Source organism: Trachurus japonicus, chromosome 9 (assembly GCF_045865225.1).
Source record: "Trachurus japonicus isolate A0001 chromosome 9, Traja_1.0".
NCBI lineage: Eukaryota > Metazoa > Chordata > Actinopteri > Carangiformes > Carangidae > Trachurus > Trachurus japonicus.
In genome coordinates, this window is record NC_140915.1 from 20,301,926 (window position 1) to 20,321,599 (window position 19,674).

Consider the following 19,674-nt stretch of genomic DNA (forward strand, 5'->3'; position numbering starts at 1 on the left):
GCAGCGTTATGGTGTTTTTAGGCGTGAAAGATGTGTGGTAAATGGGAAACCACTTGGTGTGATCATGCAGTGGCAGATTGGCGGCAGAAAAGATTTTCGTTTTCTTGAGATCTGACTCGCTCACCTGCGCAGACTGGAACTGCTCTTCACGGAAAACAATCAATAACACCTTTGTGTCTCACTTGCGGCTGGAGTTATTTTATAGATATTCCTGGGTTTGACACTGTAAGAAAGAAGAAGGACGTTACAGTGGAGTCTGCAAGCTGATTTCAAATGAACACTTGCTGCACGGCCAACTCTGCCCAGGTTATATTGCGAAATGAAAAACATCCTGCAAGGCTTCAATCACTCTGTGGATGCCTGTGGGCCAATATGCAAAATGCAACACTAGACTAAGATTGATCATAAATACCAAGCTAACAGGCGAGAAAACCCTCTGATATTTAAATAGCTCTTTTTTCCCCACATGATCTTATTCTGCTTTGCTGGGCTGCTCCATGTACACAAAGCTCAAAGAGATTCTCTGAAACATGGACTATAGCTGTCTTATGATGGATCATAAATCCTGTGATGCGCCGTACACCTTCAAGCCGCTCTTGAGAGGAGAAAGGAGTTGAGATAGTGGAGGAGGCGGGGGCAGCAGGAGCAGTAACAGGAAAATGGTATTAATGGACGAATGAAACAGAGGCAAGGGACAGTGTGTGTAGTCTGTATTTTGTTGGGAGCTATGGGAGGGTTGCTAATAATGATAAAGAGCCAGCGCCGTTCCATTTGCGGTACAAGGAGGGGAACCTGCATATGGACACCATCATAACTCAGCCCTTTCATCCATTCCCATGAAAAATCAACCCCTGTCATCAGCATTCAGAAATGATCCGGCAACATGGAGTAATGTGACAGAGAGAGCTGCACACACACACACACACACATAGATACACATGCACTCATCTACAATATGCATACAGAGGCATGAGCAGAAAAACCACACAGATGCACACTGTCTGGAATGCATTATTATAATCCTGATAGATGGATAGACGTGCCACCACCTCCATCTCCCCTGGATACTACATAATTTCTTGTCTCCCCTTTTCATCCTCATCTCTCATTTTGGATTTTAGGCCAGAGCTCCCTATAACTACTCCCTCCCCGTGTCACTTCTACACCAGACACCTGTCAGATATTTGGTTTTTGCCCTGCAGATTGAATTTGTCGGTGCTGAATTTATGAATGGGAAAACTTCACAAATGCAGATATTTCCATACAGAGCATGGGAGGGTGACTAAGTGGGTTGTAGAGTGTGGAAATTCTGTGAGTCATTTGCAGTTGCCTCAGCACACAATGGACACCTATGAGATATTTTTAGCTCATGTGTGATGTTGCATCATCAAAACAACAAATGAGGGAACATCTTCTGTTGCTTGTTTTTTTTTTTTCTTCACGCATAAAGCTTCCTCAAAATCTACGGCTAAGTTATTCTAGTGGATCCGGTCCCTCACATCTTCTCACCATAAGACAAGTTTCTTCAATTTGTCTCTCATCTGCATTTTAGCATAAAAATACATAATAGGAAAAAAAAGTAACAAATCAGTCAGTTTGGCCTACTGGCTTCTGAGAAAATCCAATAAAACAAGAAAAAACCTGTTAAGCTTTGGCCATGACATTCTCATTTGTGTTCTCAGAGTCAGCTTTTCAAAAAATAAATTGAAAACAGTCAAACACCGAGATACCCCACCGGCCACACTTGGCTAATAATAGACCATGAGCTAGGTCATGGCACGCTTGGTGACAGCCAAGACAAGGCGAGAGAGAGAAAAGTCTCTAATCAAGTTATTTCGGTTTGACCAGCAATAAAGTAGTCATCGCTTTGTCTGCCGAAAAACAGAAAAAAGCTGCGAAAAGCCAAGAGATGAAGGGGAAAAGTAGGGCAGGAGAGGGCTGCAATTCAAAAGGGCAAGAGGTTCCTCTCGGCCCATTATGATTCATGCATCTAACAGCCGTCTTCAGGAGCTGATTAGGATTCATCATCGCAAAGACAAGGACATTTTATCCTTGGCCATTAAACCATTAACACATATATTATTAACCCAGTGCATTAGTCATTATGTTTAATTGGTTATTCTTTTTTATTTGTTCTATTTCATTCCTCCTCTATTACAATACATGCATTTGCACGCCAGACACACACTCTTTTATTCAGAGGGTGGACACTTTGGCCAATGACAATAATATTATGATTCTATGTGATACACTAAGTGCAGTAATGAAAGATTATTATGTACAGTGATTTATTATTCTGTGGCTGCTTTAAAAAAAGATGAACTTACGCCTTGGATTAATAAATCACCAACTTTATTGTAATTTGAGTATAAAGACATGAATGAAATGATGAAATTCTCTCCATCCCTTGCTTTTCATTTTCAAGAATACAGAGTAATTTGTTAGAGCGTCATTATGTCGTCTTTCACAAAATGATGATGCTTGATGTACGCTGACACAATAACAGAGGGAGATGATGGTTGAGAAACTAGCAGATTGTGTAATTAGGCAACTCACTGTCCCCACCCCTCAATTTATTCATACTCTCATTCTTATCCTCATTGCTTGCGACCTTGATACCCCGGTGCAAGAGGCACGATGGGATGACTTTGGTTCACTTTTGGAGGAAAGCTGAAAAGATACGAGAGGAGAGCAAAAGGCCAGCCATCACCGGGGAGAGAGTTTATGTTCCCTCTGCTGCCTGAGTCCAAGGCCTCGTCTTTCACTATTTCTCCCAGCTCCCTCATTCCCTCCCTATTGTGAGTGCGCTGTTGTAACATCTGCTTAATGGGCCTCTTCAGTGGATAACCTCCTCCATCTTCTTACACATGCACTCACATTTTGTAGACAAGCAAACATACATGCACATACACATTCTCTGGTCTGGTTGGTTTGTGGTTTTATCATGTTTTTTCCCCTCTACTTCGAGTTTTCTCTATAGAAAATACTTTAAGTGGCTGAATGTTGGAAAGGACATTTCATAAAGGACATTTCATAAAGGACATTTAGTAGGCTAATTATATTAGCATGTGTGTACATTTTCTAAGAGTTCATACTGTGTGTGCTATTTCAGGCATTAAAGAGTTGGACTGTAGAGAAGTTGATATTACCTATTGAGGAGTCGTGTAAATATTCTCTCTCTTCTTTTCTCTGTCTAAAACGTTGTGAATTCAAGGTTTTTCCTCCACATGTTTAGGGTGAAAATTGGCCTCTTTTGACTGATTCCACACCCTGAAACCAATGTTAATGAATCCCAGCAGTGATTTCTGCACATGGAAAAGAAGAAATCTCTTCTGGCTGCAAACTGTCTAATTAGCTAGATGGAAACGCAGAAAGAAGATGGCTAGAGGTTCTAGAAAGTAATGCTGTGTGTGTGTATAATGTGTGTTTTTGTCCATGTTCTCTGCCTTAGAATCAGGTATTCAAAATCCTGAACTTCTGGATCTAAACTCTGGCCAGGATTGTGCATTGTGTGCAAGACAAGGCCAGTGGTCTTTTCAGTGAGTAAGCAGAATTAGCTAGCTAGGAGCACTCAATGCTGAACATAGCATCACAGGGCATTCTGTTTAACTCGGACCATCCCAACAAATAAGCAAGGATCAAAGGATTAGACCACCGTTATTAAAACCACAGGGACGTGAGGCAGACTGGAGGCACGCTAACATGATGCTATTTGTGTTACGCCCTCACATAATAGCATGGAAGGCCTAGCTTTTGAAAGTGAATTTTGAACAGAACAGTATTGTTTCATGTAAACTGTTGACAAATCGATGTTTAGATTTTTGGACATTTGGGATGAGTATTCTCAGTGAACTGCTTCCATGGTTGTCTTTAATACTGCAGACCAAATCTTGGCAAAGGTTCACTGACTATGAGAAGATCCCATATGACACTGGGATTCAGTGTGAAAAAAATCATAACAAACAAATCCTCCTGTGGCAGTTGGACTGACTCACCCTACAGTATTCTTTTACAGTTCCATTACGCCAAATCAATATCCCGCTGTGATATTATGTGCTGCATACAGCCAACCTAAACTTTGCTTTTAGCGTCCAATCATGCCAGACACGTGGTTCCATGTCCTTGTGTCTGGACTGCGCTGTTGAATCTTCCATTGAAAGGCGAAGGAAATGTGTTTTCCAGATAACATTACAGTTGCAATAAAGCTTGGCTTGGCCTGTGATTGAAACAATACCGCGCCTAAGCCGCAGTGAGCCCACCTGTTTGTTCTTCCGTAATTGGATTCTGCTTCATTCCATTTGCCTTAATGCTGATGCATAATGCAGTGTACTGAGGGGACCAGCCATTACCAGCCAAGGGACAAGGCTTGGAGGAGTAACCTGACCTCGCTCTCGCCATCCACCACCCCACTCCCCCCCGCTGCTCCCTCTCTGTCCCTGGGACTTCTTTTCAGGGTCCTTGTCCTTCAAAGCGGCCACTTGCTCAGGCTGGATGGATTGATGGTTGAGGCTGTTGGGCCTGATGGGAACCAGAATAGCAGGTGTTGATGTTACGGCCTACAAGAACAATAAACTGGCCCTCTGCAGCATGTTAATCCAAAATAAACAGGAGCTGGCGCGGGCGGCTCGGGTCTGGGTGGAGGGATCCTCATCAAACACAAAATGAGAAGTTGCTACCAAGAAAGGAATGTAAAGCCAAAGCTTAATCTTCCCTTTGTAGTCAAGAATGCACAGCAACACACCTCAGTCATCTGCAGCGTGTCAACACACTGGCCACATCCTGGCTTAGTCAAACTTTACTTTATAGTCACATCCTGTATTTGTACTGTACAACGGCTCAGCTTCATATTCAGTGCAAACAGCTAAAGATAAACAGATAGATCCTGAATTCTAGAAGTACAAAGTAATGTTTTATTGATGGCGACACAATCGTGATTTGTGATCGCTCGTGCCTCATGTTCGTGGTTGTCTCTTGTGTAGGTGGTCGATGGCATGTTATGGTCAAACCTACAAACATCACAACAGCCTCACAACCTGTCATCATGACACCGTCCCCCACATGCTCTTTGCCATTTTCATCAGGGCCATACTTCTCTCATGATCAGCTGCCTCTGCTAAGTGGCTGGTGTCGATGGCTGTGACTCAGCTCTGCCCACAACAATGATGAAGATAAGACATCTGGAGATGATGATGATGATGATGATGATATGTGTGTGTGTGTGTGTGTGTGTGTGTGTGTGTGTGTGTGTGTGTGTGTGTGTGTGTCTGTGTCTGTGTTGAAAATGGGAGCATAAAGTAGCAGTGGAAAAGAGTGGAGCAATAAGTGGAGTGACATAAATTGTGTGGGTACTGGTGTGTATATGTGACTGAGTGGGTGAGCGATGGTGGCCGAGGTTCATTAGCGTGTCATCAGCAGCCTCCACACTGAAATAATAAGGGCCCCCACTCTCTGTCTCTCCTCCACTTTTTTTTTCCTCCTCCTGCATCTGGCGAATGTGAACCGAGTGGTGAAAAGGAGCATCTGATCTCAAGTCACCTCACTCGCACACTGACACATGACTAAGAAACAGATAACAGCTGATGAAGCGACAACATTAAAACGGTAGAAGCAAGGTCATGAGGTGAGAGGGATAGACAGAGAGTGAAAGACGGAGAGAAAGAAAGAGAGAGAGAGAAAGAGAGAACTTGATGAGCTGTGGAGAAGGCCCGCAAAATGAAAATGATTGAAAGAGGATGCAGCTTGCATTTAATAAGAAACTGTCATCTGGATCTCAGGAGTAGAGAGCATGCAAGATGAAATAGAATGAATAGATTTCCATTTCATGTTTTGACCTCTTTCTGCAGTTATTACTCAGTAATTAATCTTAATAAACACATCTTCTGATGACAGATACAGCTACTACAGCCTACTGCTTTAATGTGAAGTATGGGCCATTGATTGCAGCGACATATGCAGACACATCTTTGAATCTAAAACATAAAACATTCTGCACGCAGGTGATTAGATGACTAAGATTAGATAACTGTTAAAAAATCTGTTTTTTTTTGTTTGTTTATTTGAAAGGGGACAGTGTACATTAATAAAACATCGTAAAAAACTGTAAATGTACCCAGGTTAACTGAGAGGCTAATTTTCATCGGTAGTCCCTCTGCTCTGATGTTAAAGGACATCATAAAATAAATAAGAATCACAACAATAAAATATCACATTTCAGACACAGAAAAGGTAACACATACACATTATTATATACATACACAGTTAAAAGACGATAAAGACACATCCACTATATATCATGTGCACGTTTACGAATTGGCGAGCCCGTGTGCAGTAAATATGATGAGGCCGAGTCGGTCCGGCTTTGATGAGTGGATATGACCATGCTGACAGATGAGAAGAGTGGGTGACACAGCTGGGAAAGATGGAAGGGAGGGGAGGGGAGGGGTGAGGTAAAGGTTCACTAGAGAGGAGTTGACAGATATAAAATGGTGGTCTTTGGAAAAGATGGTTTCATTGCATCAGCTGTGGAATGATCCACAGAAGACATAAAATGATGCCCAAAAGACACTATAGAGGACAATATGGTCTCCGGACTAGTAATAGCAAAATAGCATTAACATGTCATCAGAGTTAGGGGAAAACCCTGCACTATTCTCCATTTGGTCTGAGGTCCTGACAGAAGAAAACAACACACAGTATATTTTTTTTAACCCATAGTATATTTTTCTGCCATGATGGATGCATGCAGTACGCACCCACCATGTGTTTGACCCCTATCCTGGTCGACAGGGGACAGCACCTGGTGCCTCACCACAGCACCATTAGTGGTCAACCACACACACACACACACACACACGCACACACACGTTCTCCACATGATATTTTTAGGGTATGTGATACAACCACTACGGTAGCTAACTCTCAGAGATTCTCACCCCATGGGCTTGACAGGAAAGGATCCATTTCCTGACAGCAACCGCAAACCATCCGTACATGCACCGCACACGTCCCCCAACAGTGTGTGTGTGTGTGTGTGTGTGTGTAAACTTTGTGTCCATTGAAAAGTGTTGAAGTCTTTATGGTTGAAAAATACATAGATGTGTAAATACATAATAGGTATTGGCACAATGTGGTATCTTTTTCTTAAACAAGTCAAACTAATGCAATATTCCTTGATCCTTCCTAAGCCACTGCCAGTTTTTTAAAAAACTTAAAGTGCTACAATTAAACTGTGAGCAAAGCACTTCACTTTCCCCAGAGAGAGTTCTCTAGCACATCTGTAAATACTTTCTACCTATTATTCCACAAGAACCATGACTAACCCTGTAAAATCCACTTAAGAGACTACATTAACTATCTGAAAGCTTATTTTCTTCCTGAATAAACTACCTCTGTTTTAACTGTTGTCTACAAGAGAGAAAATATATTCATTACTAGAAAACGTATTCATGCAGAAAGTGGAAATGAAAAGCAAGATTTTTTTTTATTGTTTGCTGCATACGTGATAGAATTTGAGGTATTTTAGCAACACTTTCTTAACCTGTGTTTATTGCTTCTTTTTTTGTACAGCCTCCACCATCGCTGAGAACGGGAGGAAAACATGCCTGAAGCTCAAAGTTTTCGTCCGACCATCAAGTAAGTGTTTGCATGCAACACAAGGCTTTGTAATAGAGCTTACTGAAGTATACATTTTGGATTGAAAATCAAAACAATTTATGTCTGCCTCTCCTGTTACCTTGCTGCCTCCTCAATTACGTTTTTGCTCACTGTCCAACATACCCCACTTTTTCATTTATCACAGAGCTCTACTTCTAAGATTTTATTTTTTCTATGAAAAGGATGATAAATGATCAGATCACTTCATACCTCATCTGAATGTTGCCATGAGCTTTGTTGCTTGGGATGTTTGATTTCAGGGCTGAGAGGGTGGGGGTGGCTTCAAATGTCACTAACCTATTTGGCATAAACCTCTAATGATCTCTCATTCTCCCTATTTTCTGTTATAGACAGCTGTGTGAAAACTATAGGCGTACATGACCGCGTTTTTGATGTAAACGACAAAGTAGACAATACATTAGAACCACGAGGTTAGTATGGCTTCCTGCTTTTTTGATTCTCTTCAGTGTGACCTCCATACATCCGTACATGTGTCTCTTGTTCTGTGCTTCTCTCCTTTCGTGCTTTTTGTCTTGAAGTTGAACTGTTGTCACTTTACTTCCCTCTGCCTGATGCTTCTCCTACACTGAATGTTTGCCAGATTTTCAAAACGGTGTCACTTCACTGTTGCTGCTATCGTTGTTATGACTGGCTGTACTGTATGTGTACTTGTACTGTATTACTTATACCGCATGCTGATGTCTCAGTTTACAGCATGAATGATTTCCCCATAGATGTGCATGCTCCACACTGTTGTCACTTCCAGCTGCATGTTGTGCCCCACACTCCAGCCTTGATCTGAACCACTTACTTGAGTATTTTAATGAACACAACCACTGTAAAAAAAAAATAAAAAAATAAAAAAAGGAAAAGAAAAGAAATCATTAAAAAAAAATGACACATGCAATACATTCACAGGGCAATGATACATTTGACAAACTTTAATTTTCTGTTTTACTCTTCACTGACTTGCGGTCCGGCTCTGTAGCGCAGCATTGATTATTGTCTGTGCTCACAACGCACAGCACTTTAATGTCTTCATATGTGTCTCACCCAGTCACTGGAGTGAAAACACTCCACATCACCCACATGCTGCCGTTTCATTCCCAGCACCAGCTCACCCCATTGACTCAAACAACACAAATGTCCCCCTCACTGGGAATACACAGCAGAAATCAAACTACCACAACCAGGACAAGAGTCATTTACAATGTATTTTAAACTGTTATTATTAATGAAAAATGTTACACTACCGGTATTTTAAGCTGTGCTATGCTCATTTAATATTGGGGGACACATACACACAAAGCCAGATATACAAGGCCATAGCATAAGATGTTTGTGTAGCCCGCCTGCCTCTCCTCCTGCCTGATTTTCTACCTGTGTATTTTTGCTATCCTGCCTGCATCTTCAGTGGCTGCTGCTCACCTTGCATGCTGCATTTGGCTCATTCTCCTATTATGCTCTCCAAAGGAGGGAAATTAAAACATTCATCCGTCATCCCGCTGTTGCCCTGTCCCTCCACCCATTACCAAACATACACACACACACACACACACACGTACACACATGCACGCACACACTTGTATAGTTATGTAACTGTCCAGTCCTCTGTTGTGTCTGTCCTTTGCGCATGGTTCAGCTCCTTTCCCATGATGCAGCGGGCACATGGCTGCTCACACATACTGTTGCCATTGCCAGGCAGACACAGGAGGCACCTCACCTGAGAGATGAACTCAAAACATTTCTATGGAAAAGAGTAAAAAATATTTAGCAACTGAGGTTCATATGGCAACTCAGTCGCTACTTTCACAGATTTGAGCTCAAGCATCGCAGTCAAGCATGGCTGTGTAGATCACAACAAAAATATGAGATTATATTAAAGACATGATGTTATTTTGTATGTAATATATTCTAAAGTTTTTACCCCTAAATAACAATCCACCTCCTTTCTTCTTCTACCCTTCAGATGACACCAGTCATGAACCAGCTGAGCCTTCCCGAAGTGAAACGAATGCTGCGCCACACCTGCAGAACACAAGTCCGCTGCAGGCTTTGTTGCTGGTCTGCCTAGCAGCACTCTTCACTTTATAGCGCCTCCCTCTGTCCCGGAGGGCATTTACACCTAGTGTGGCCTGAATCTGCCCGAGGCTGCAGGGAAACACCGGGGTGGGGTGGGTGGGTGTTGTGGGTGGGATGGGGCGGGGAAGGGTTTTGGGTGCGGCGTGTGTTTGCTTGATTGGGCATCAGAGCAGGCTTCTCAAGGAACCCTCTATTTTTTTCAGAAAAATATTTAAGTGGTCTTTCTCCGTCTGTGAGTGAAAAAAGTTGATGTTGGAAGGGGGAGAGACAGCTCCTCCCCCTCTTAAACCTTCAACTAAGATGCCAAATCTTGTTTTTTGACACTTAGTGATTCTTATTTTCCCGTGACTTGACATCTCTTTACATCACATTTATGTCATTGCAGCACTGATGTTTACCCACACATCCATACACACACACACACACATTTACACACACCGCTTACAGAGTCAAAAGCAGAAATGCCTCTATACTAACAGTCAATAGCAGTAGGTTTTTTTTTTTTTTACAAAGTTGTATACAGTAGCAGCATTACACAGTAGGGACGTGAAGATTCTAGGTCTTAGAAACGATATACATACACAAATAAATAGGTACCCCGAGACCTCTCAAGAAGCCTTTCAGAAAATATGTGAACAAGTTCTGCTGGGATCGTTTGCAACCCCCCCCCCCCCTCCATTTTACTGGGAAATGGGGTGCAAAGCTGACAGAGGAAGATGTAAGGGGGAAAAAAGAGTAATGGTTTTAGGCAGAGGTCAGACGAGAAAGCACAGCACTGAGAAATACATGGCATGCACCTTAGTCTGCTGATCTTCAGACTGTCCTGGTTTAACATAAAATGTGTGAATAGGTGGGTAAGCTCCTCAGATATTGAGTGAGCGAGAGCAAAACCTTTTCTTGTCCTCCCTTGCGTCCGCGTGTTCGCAGTAACACTCCGCCCAAAGCGTTTGCTTTCAATCTGACTCGCAAAAAACTGCCAAATTGAAACTTTCTCACCACATACTTTGTGGGCTGTTATTAAGATCAGGGATCAATACCTTTTGAAAGCTGATCACACAATTTCACGGCAGCAGTCACAGTCGTTTTATTCTGTGTTTACTGGGCTGAGCAGCAATTGTTGTCTGTTCCATTTGAGTATTAGTCAATATTAACACTCCCATAACATTTGCATCTGCCGCTTTTTTTTTTCTTTTTTTTGTTATTGATTGTTAAAGCCATTGTTTAAAAATGATTCACAGCTAAATTGCACACTTTTTTCTAAACCATTAAGTTATTCTCCTTTGCCAATGGTGACTCCAAACATTGACTTTCACATTGCAGACATGACAAATATCTTGTATTTTCCTACAGGCTGAGGTCCATTGAAATGAGACAATAACAGGGGTCAAGGAAAGGTGTTTAAACAAACAACCTTCTCCTCTCACTTTATTTTGCTTTGAATTGTGCTCATCAAATAGTAGTTAGCTGGTTTGCCACCTTCAGTTCAAGGCAGCAGTTAGTGCAGTATTTACAGGGCTGATGCATAGCGCCAATTAGTTGAAAACACACTGCATGAGGACAGAAATATCCGTTTAGTTCAAGGCAAAGCACAGCTCTGTTTAGTGTAGCCAGGTTTATGTTAGCACTTACTGTATATTCAATGGAATTCACTGTGTTATAATGATATTCGGCTTCCCTCAGCTCCCACAGATGCACATGGTGAGTTAGCATAATGAAAGCTATTATGTCTTTTTTTTTTCAAACGGAGGGGCTTGTTTCTTGACTTTCAAAGAAGTATGGGCAGAACGAGAAATGAACTGTGCTGAAACCTGCTTCCTTTGAGGGTGAGGTTTTGTATGAGAAACAGGGTACCAATTGGTCTGGGACAAGATAGGAGAAGAGAGAAATAGAGCAAGAAAAAGAAGGAGCGCAGGCGCAATCCCATGTCCACCCTCAGCTCCTAGTGTTACTGGTTTAAGTGACTCTTTAATGAGGTTCAAAATGACAGGCATGTGGACCCCATGTTGTGGCAAGGGGAGTTATTTCTGGTATTAAAAATAGATGGTGGAAGGCCTGGGGGGTCTCGGGAGGTGGGTGTAGATTTCCACCACGGGGGGTTTTAAAGCACCAATGACCTTGCAGTTTGAGAGAATTGGTGAGTGAAGGAGACGGAAAGAATTAAACAGAGGGACGCACACACAGAGATAGACATGGGAGGTAGCCCAAGGTAGTGTGACTAGAGTGCCTAACAAAAACAAAACAAGTAAAAAAAAATCCATGCAGCACTACTCGAAAGAAAAAACACCACCACCTGATTCAATGACAAACACACTGTTCAGTACCATTCAGTCTTAAAAGGCATGTACTGTTTTGTTTTTGCTTTGTTTTCATTTTTGTGGCTGCCTTTTTTTTTTTTTTCCCCCTCAGAAAGACTGCCTTTGCCTTTTGCCATTTGTTTTTTGTGCTACGGTAACAATGCTATTACAGTGGAATAGCAGCTCAGCTATGGGAGGTAATAGGAGACAAGGCCATTTAATGAGGTACTAATTTTCAGGCTAACACCACAGGGAATGAGACCGCATACAGTAAGATTCAAAATGGACGCTTGTCAGCAGATTAACACTAGACTTTTATCAGAAACCAGCTTCAATTGTACTCTCTATAGTTACCAATACTACTATTTGTCATTATTGCTATTATTACCATGGTTTATTCTGTACACACCTTAACTTGGGAAATGAGGATCAACTTATAAACTGGATACTGTGTATCCTGAGGTAGTCAACCATAAAACATGTAGTGTTAGGTTAGTATCTGTTTTGTACCTTTCTGGAGGACAAAAGAAAAAAAGAGATACATCATTGTTAAAACTGTATAATTATTATTATTGTTATGATGATGATGATTATGACTATTATTATTAGGAAAACTTCTTGATGTAAATAGTGTTTGATATTAAAGTATTAATTTGGTTCTTATGTCTTTTCTAAAAAATGAATACGGTATTATCTCTGGGTTTTGCGGAGTGTGTACTGTCCTCAAAAAATGCATTGTGTGCTTTGATCCTCAATGCCTAATGAAACTTTGAGCTTATACGAAGGGGAAACCTGTGGGAATTGTACACTTACCAGTGTACCGAAGGCTGGACATTAGCCAACAAGTGGCTCACCTGTTACATGTTTCCAAAACCAGTCACCAACCCTCACCATCTCTTCACATAAGGATCCTGCCTTGAAAAGAAACACTTGGGACTTAATGGACGGCCTCTTTGTACTGTTTTTTTTTTTTTTTTTTGCCTTCAATGTTTGAAAGCATGTTTGGTCAGCTAAAAGCTCTGCCATGAGTGGACTGTTGGCTTTTTAATGGAAGGATCTCGCCAGTTTCATTATGTGGCATGCGCATGAACTTGATGACATGTTTAAAAAAAACAGGAAAAAAAGAAAAAAAAAGTCAAAAAAAGTTGGAAAAAAAAGTCTAAAAAGATCGTTTTCTTTTGCTCTTATTTTCTTTTTCTTTAAGATGTACTAGAATTTTCTGATCACTGTCATGCTGTGTGTTTTTTGCATCCCCCCCATCTGAGTGATGTCATTAAGCTGTTGTAGTTACAGATGACAAAATGTACATAACACAAACCATTGTTGTGAAGTCGCAGTGGGGGGGGCGGGTCATTTTTGTAGTTCAAAAACAACTTTGAGTTTTTCGTTATCTATGAATGACTCTTTCTGTCCCCATCTACTGAATTCATCCCATGTAGTTGCAGACTGTCTCCTCTGACTATTCATCCTCTCTCATCCGCTCTCCCAAGAGGAGGCGTTTGGGAGTGTATACATCAATGTGTGGACGTTTTTCAGTGTGGAAAAAAAAAGAAAAGTGTGAGACCTTTGAGTTTGTGTGTGTGCGTGTCTCATTTGCTGTTGCCGCAGTGAATGGGAAGCGGCAACCCTCTTTGGCAAAGAAGAGTGTTTCCCATGCCTTAGCCCTTCAGCCTCTGCCCTGGCAGCGCCGTCTGTGTACAAGACGCTTTCTGCCATTGTGCTTTTACATGGAATGGCTGCTGGCGTCGAAGAGACTACAACAGGGCCCTTCACTTTCTCTCCCTTTTTAACAACCCTGAATCATTTGTCCCTATGGTATACATTGGTCCTGGGTACAGTTCAAGGATTAGTGCACCCCTCCTCCTCCTCCTCCTCCTCCTCCTCCTCCTCCTCCTCCTCCTCCTCTCCCCGCCAAATCCTAAACGGGATTGTGAGCAGTATAAGGCCTATCATCGATCCAGGTTCTGTACATCCAGGGCAAAGCCTCTCTTCGTCAGCTTCCCCTCTTTTCTGATGAGCCACTTGTTCATTTTGTGCATCTCTCCTGTCCCATTCTTATTGTGCTTGTATATCCTCCACCACACCACCTGCTGCCCTTCTTCCCTCACCTTTGAACCCCGCTCCCACTTTGACATCAGTGGGGACTATTTCCAACCTGCTCTTTTACAGTATATAAACAATAAAAAAATTTGACAAAAAATTATCTGTATTTGTATATACACGTGTCTGAGCAACTATGAGTAATACAATAAAATGGAAATACATTGCTTTGATGATTGTGCTTCTGTTTTTCCCTATTCCTTAAGTAATTTACAAAGTACTTCCAGTGCAACTTAAATGAACTGCAATCATTTACTGCACTAAACACTGTAACCGATACAGAAAATGAACATACTCCTCTGATAGTCAAGCAGGATCATGCCTCATCATGTGCCAAATTGGATGCCATTACCACACACATACACATTCTCTCACCTCTTTATGTTTCCCTCTATCTGTGTCTCTGTCTACACTGTGGAATCACACCGTCTAAAGACAGACTGAGAGCTACACCATCCATCAGGATCAGAATAAGACCTTAAACCTCCTTTCACTTCACTCGGGCACTAATGAGGACACCTAATAACCTTCTGCTGGACCCCATCAGCGCCATTTAGCTTCACCCTCCATTATCTCTGGTAATTAGACTGAGAGCCAGCAAGCCCTGAGGACCAAAGGGGGTGGGAATACCCCTGATAAGCCAATTGGATCGTAGTGATGTTATGAAGATCAGTCAAATTTGACTTGACAGAATATGAATGTTGCTCTTTAAATGGGATGGATATGTAAACAGTTGGATTCGATAAAGAAAATAAAGGAACTCAGATTCTTGAATCGCTGTGCTGCGAGTACGTCTTGGTCGGTATTAAAGGCTTTTTCAGTGACACTGTGGTCACAGTGAAGATTAAGTAGACATCGCTCTGTGGGACTGGAATAAAACGTGTTGACGCAAAAGACATGAAATCTCTTCCAGGATGCAATCCTTTCCAATCTCATCCTTTTCCAAGGCTGGTACTTTTTTTAAGCATCAGAAGAAGAAATGCTTTATGCATGAACACACTTGACATGATGAGCCAATTAGTGTCAAGTTGTTCTTCGTGGTGATATTACCAAAAGGAAGGCTGAGAAGATGCAGGTGTGTGTGTGTGTGTGTGTGTGTGTACGTACGTGTGTGTATATGTGTACGTGTGTGTGTGTGTGTGTGTGTATGTGTACGTGTGTGTATAGGTCTGTGAAGACCAATAAAGACAAATCACAGCGCCTGATCATTAAATCTGGGGTAATGATAGCTTTATGTGAAGATGTGTCCCAGATGTGCTATTAAGCTATGAGCATAGTCAAGGTCTGTGACCAGCAGAGAGGAGGGCATAAGGATGTGATAGTGTTCAGCCGAAACCATGTCACCCTTGAGGTGGTAACATGAATGTATGCATGTGCACAGATTTACCTGCGCCTTTGATCCTAATTTCCTCTCTGCCAGTGCAGCATTCGGATAGGAGAAGTTTCATCTTACAACGTAATAACAACGCGAGTGACACTCTTGAAAAGGCCACTTTAGTGAAAGGCTTTTGAAGACATCGTTCTCAAGTCAGTCGGCTGCCTTATTGGCTGCATGGTGTTTCGTTTCCATGCGAACAATCAGTTTGATTGACAGCTCTGAATGATGTCTTCAGTTAATCGCTCCAGTGGTGTGAAAAGGTCATAAATCACCCAATTACGTTGCCCCGCTTTATGAATAGATATTTTTTGGGGGAATATTTAAAATGCCTCCGAGGCATATCAACTTAGTCAACCCCATATTTATTGAGAGGGAGTTGGGGGGTGGCTGCTTGTGCCAGAAATAACTGATAAGCTGAATAAATTTCAGAGTCTTAGTCACAGTGTGGAATGTCACAGTGTTACTAGGGTAGAAAGTTGGAATTGAATTCAAGGTCAGGATTTATGATTTATGACAGCTTTGACACGTTTTAAGAACAAGTTCAGAAAGAAGGGTAGAAATAATTACAGAGAGAGAAAGTGAAAATAAAATGGAAAACATTAGATAGAGAAAGAAAAGAAAAGATTCTTAATCAAAGCCATCAGTACGTACCTGCAGTTTGACACAAGATTCATCAGAAAAGCACCAAACATTTATTTCAAATACATCCTCTCTGTCAAATCTGATACAGTGTCTCTTTCCACTCAGCTGTGTTTGATCAAAATAAACCTTCTTAGTTACTTTCATTATATTTCCAGAGTCAGCACCTTGAGGAAAACAGAAACAACTCACAGATCCTGATATTTCAGAATACGTGACTGGGTTGCAGATTGCACTTTCCTTCCTTGAAAGAGTCTGAGGCTCTAAATACTCAAAAGTATCATCCAACTGAAAGGCCTCCGTTGTAAAAATATTTAGGGAAATGGTTTGTGGTGGTTATTGAGATGTTTCGCTTTCATCACTTGTCAGATGACCAAAGCTTTATTCCCTCCCTCTCTTTCTCTCTATCTCTCTCTCCCTCATCCAAGATAGGTTCCCCTCCCCTAACTGCAATGTGTTTCACGTGGGGTCATTTTCTTTTACTGATGCCTCTCACATGTTGACCTTCAGGGCTGAGAGATGAGGGTCTGCAGCCAATCCAGAGGAGGATTACTGGAAGATGTGATGCCACTACAAAATATCAACTTCAAGGCAGGTGAGAGGCAGAAAGCAGTGGTGGTGTAAGGTGTAAGGTTTGACACATCTCAAGTTTTTATGTCTTATATTGTATTCTCATTTTGAAAAATCTTGACTGAAAAGTAAAACAACAGTAATTCATTCAGTGAAATGTGAACTGGATAGATGATAGATGTCTCCTCTGCTGCGTGTAGGCAGTGGGATGCTACCAAGAACTATGAAAACAGCAGGTTTTCGCATAGTGTTTCACACCATGTCTGATGTGTTACGCTAAGTATTCACACATGGTGAAATGAAGATATCCTCATTTGAAGTGACAGCTAATTTTCACAGGGAGCTGTGAGAGGGGAGGAAAAAAAAGTTACACTGTGAAACCACTGGTTGGAGTATGAACAAATCAACACACAAACACTGCTTATAATTAAACAAATTAAGTCTATGAAATGGTTGGAAACCTTTTTTTTTTTTTCTTGGCAAATTTTCCATGATAAAGTGTTGATTTTTTCAATAACATCCATTTAAAGTGTTGATCAGAATTATTTTTCACACTGGAGCTGCTACCGTTTGCTGTTGTTGAAGTTTAGTGGTGTTTATTTTTACAGTTGCAGAATTTAATTATCACCGACAATGTTAGAAATTAGAGTCAGAATTACATCCCATCAACAAAGGAGTGATATGTGACCAATTTACCAGCTTTTTCCCAGAGGGGAGTGAAGGCTGGACATCTCCCGGGCAGTTCATTTCAATCACAGTGAGTGTGCCATTGAAATGAGGATTTTTCCTGCCTGTGCCCATTGAATGAATGAGGCAAAAGCGATGACAGGGATATTACACTGACATGCCAACACTAGATCATAGAAAGTCTTTGCCCCGGGGTCATAAATTAGATTCTAATGATTTTGTCATCCTGTTAAAACAATAACTTTCAAACCCAGTCTCCTTTTTTTTGGCTCTATAACCTTTGATTTATGCTTTTAATTTTTTGATGGCAAGAAATAGTCTGACACTTAGGCCATTATGATGTTGATGGGATGAAATATAGTCACAATCCATTTTCCTTTTCAGGTTTAATTAGTTTACTTTAAAATACCATCCATCATTACTGGTGTGGATGAAATGTAGAGAGTACTGAGAGCAGGGAGACTTGGCGAGGGGACTGTGTTTTACAGTTGACTTCCTGAGAAATAAACGTTGGCTGCATTATTCATGAAGCTCGCCACAACTTTAATCTGATTCTTAATTCAAGACTTTCCTCCTCTGACTGTAGATCACGTCACTCGCTCACCCTTTCCATGAAGCCTCCATCTCTGCAAATGTGTCTTCAGGTGGATTATCACGCCTGCTGTTGATAGCATCATATTGTATTTCAAATGAGAACGCAGTATGTCTGAGATCAGATTAGCAGATTAGCACAGCGTGATTTAGTGTTCCAGCTTTTCATTAATCTAGGTTCAGTTGGAAACAAGACATCAAGATGATAGAGAACCTGACAGCTACATTATGATTGCCTGCGTGAATATACATGACATTCTGGTCTGCATCTTAAGTAACCTGCATTCATTTGGTACATATCTTGTGCTGTATTTTAAACAAAGGCTAACTGGCAATCTTGACTATACTGTAACTGATAAAGATTTAGAATAATGAGCATTCATAGGCCGGGTCACTGCATGGATGGACCTTGAACCGGTCAGTCTGAATTAGGGATGTCACAATTACTTGTTTTCACAATTAATCGCGGTATTAAACGCCACAATTAATTAATTACTCGTAAAGATTCCTAAATACTGTCACTTTCCAAAAAGATTTTGTTGGAACCATATTGGCAGATGCGCACCAAAGTAAAGGTAAATGCACAGATACTGGTCCATTTATGTAACACTGAATTGGTAGGAATTTAAATGGCCATGGAATCAAGGGGCCTCTGCATGGGTTTGATTCCCTTGTTGACAGAGATCACACCATCGGCAGCGGCCCCAGTGGCGAGGACATCTGCGAGGACATTTTCTAGTTATTAAATAGCTACTATCTTCATGTATTTTTGCTTCTCCTCTTACAGTGGTCTCTCGTAGCTCTAGCTACAAGTTGACACAATAGAAATATAAAGGATTTGAGGTAAATAGTCAGAGAAACCAAATGTAAAGTTGGAGGGTGGGTCTGGATAAACTTGTCTTGGGATGTTGCCAAAAGCACTGACAGCTTTGTTGTGACATCACAAAGTTATAGGAATCCTGACAGCTTGTTTTAAGACATGGTTTCTGAATACAGGTTTTTCACATTCCTCTGTGGACTGTGGCTTTGATATTCTCACAGTATTAATACAGAACCTAGACCTGCTTTATGATAGAAATCTCATTTTATACAACGGGGAATCTCAATGGACATGGATATCAATACAAACTGCACATTCGTTCAGCTAACCTACAAGTACAAGTTCAGATTTTACAGACATGGCGAGTACGAGGCTGATGGGCTCCCTTCGCAGGAAATAAACTTCATAGCCCATATAAGAAGAGGCTGCATACATGGAAAAACAAGCAGATTGGAAAACATAAATCAAGAGTTCATCCCTATCTTTGTCATTTGACCTGACTACAAAATGGTTGGCTGGTGAAAGTTTTACACACAATGCTTCTAAATGAATGAATGAATGAAATTAAGCAATTGGATTAGCAATTAAGTTGAGTTAATGGGAACTTTATAGACAGACATATTTCACGCTTATACAGCGCATTGGATAAACAAACAATTACCAATCCACTATAGCACTGCAAAATACATATACATATTTATTAATATTCAAATGTAAGTTCTTACATAACCCACTCATAATTTAAACACAATTAAAAAAAATGCTGTATTAACATAAGTCCCCACAGAAGGGAATGTAGGCCTATTATAAAGACCTAAATGAATATTATGGTAATACTGTCCAAATTATGCATTAGGAAT

At 41.1% G+C, this 19,674-nt stretch overlaps 1 protein-coding gene across 2 annotated transcripts in view; it reads left to right on the plus strand.

Moving 5' to 3' along the window:
- efna5b (ephrin-A5b) overlaps positions 1 to 13,584 on the plus strand; it is a 92,801-nt gene extending 79,217 nt beyond the window's left edge. The window contains exons 3-6 of one of the 2 annotated variants that reach the window (XM_085786478.1): positions 7,567 to 7,632; positions 8,004 to 8,084; positions 9,623 to 9,822; positions 9,864 to 13,584. In XM_085786478.1, the coding sequence (XP_085642604.1) occupies positions 7,567 to 7,632; positions 8,004 to 8,084; positions 9,623 to 9,747 (272 nt within the window). In that variant the 3' untranslated portion in view covers positions 9,748 to 9,822; positions 9,864 to 13,584. The remainder of the gene's footprint in view (positions 1 to 7,566; positions 7,633 to 8,003; positions 8,085 to 9,622; positions 9,823 to 9,863) is intronic. The other variant, XM_085786479.1, reaches the window with a different exon arrangement.
- Positions 13,585 to 19,674: the final 6,090 nt, after the last annotated feature.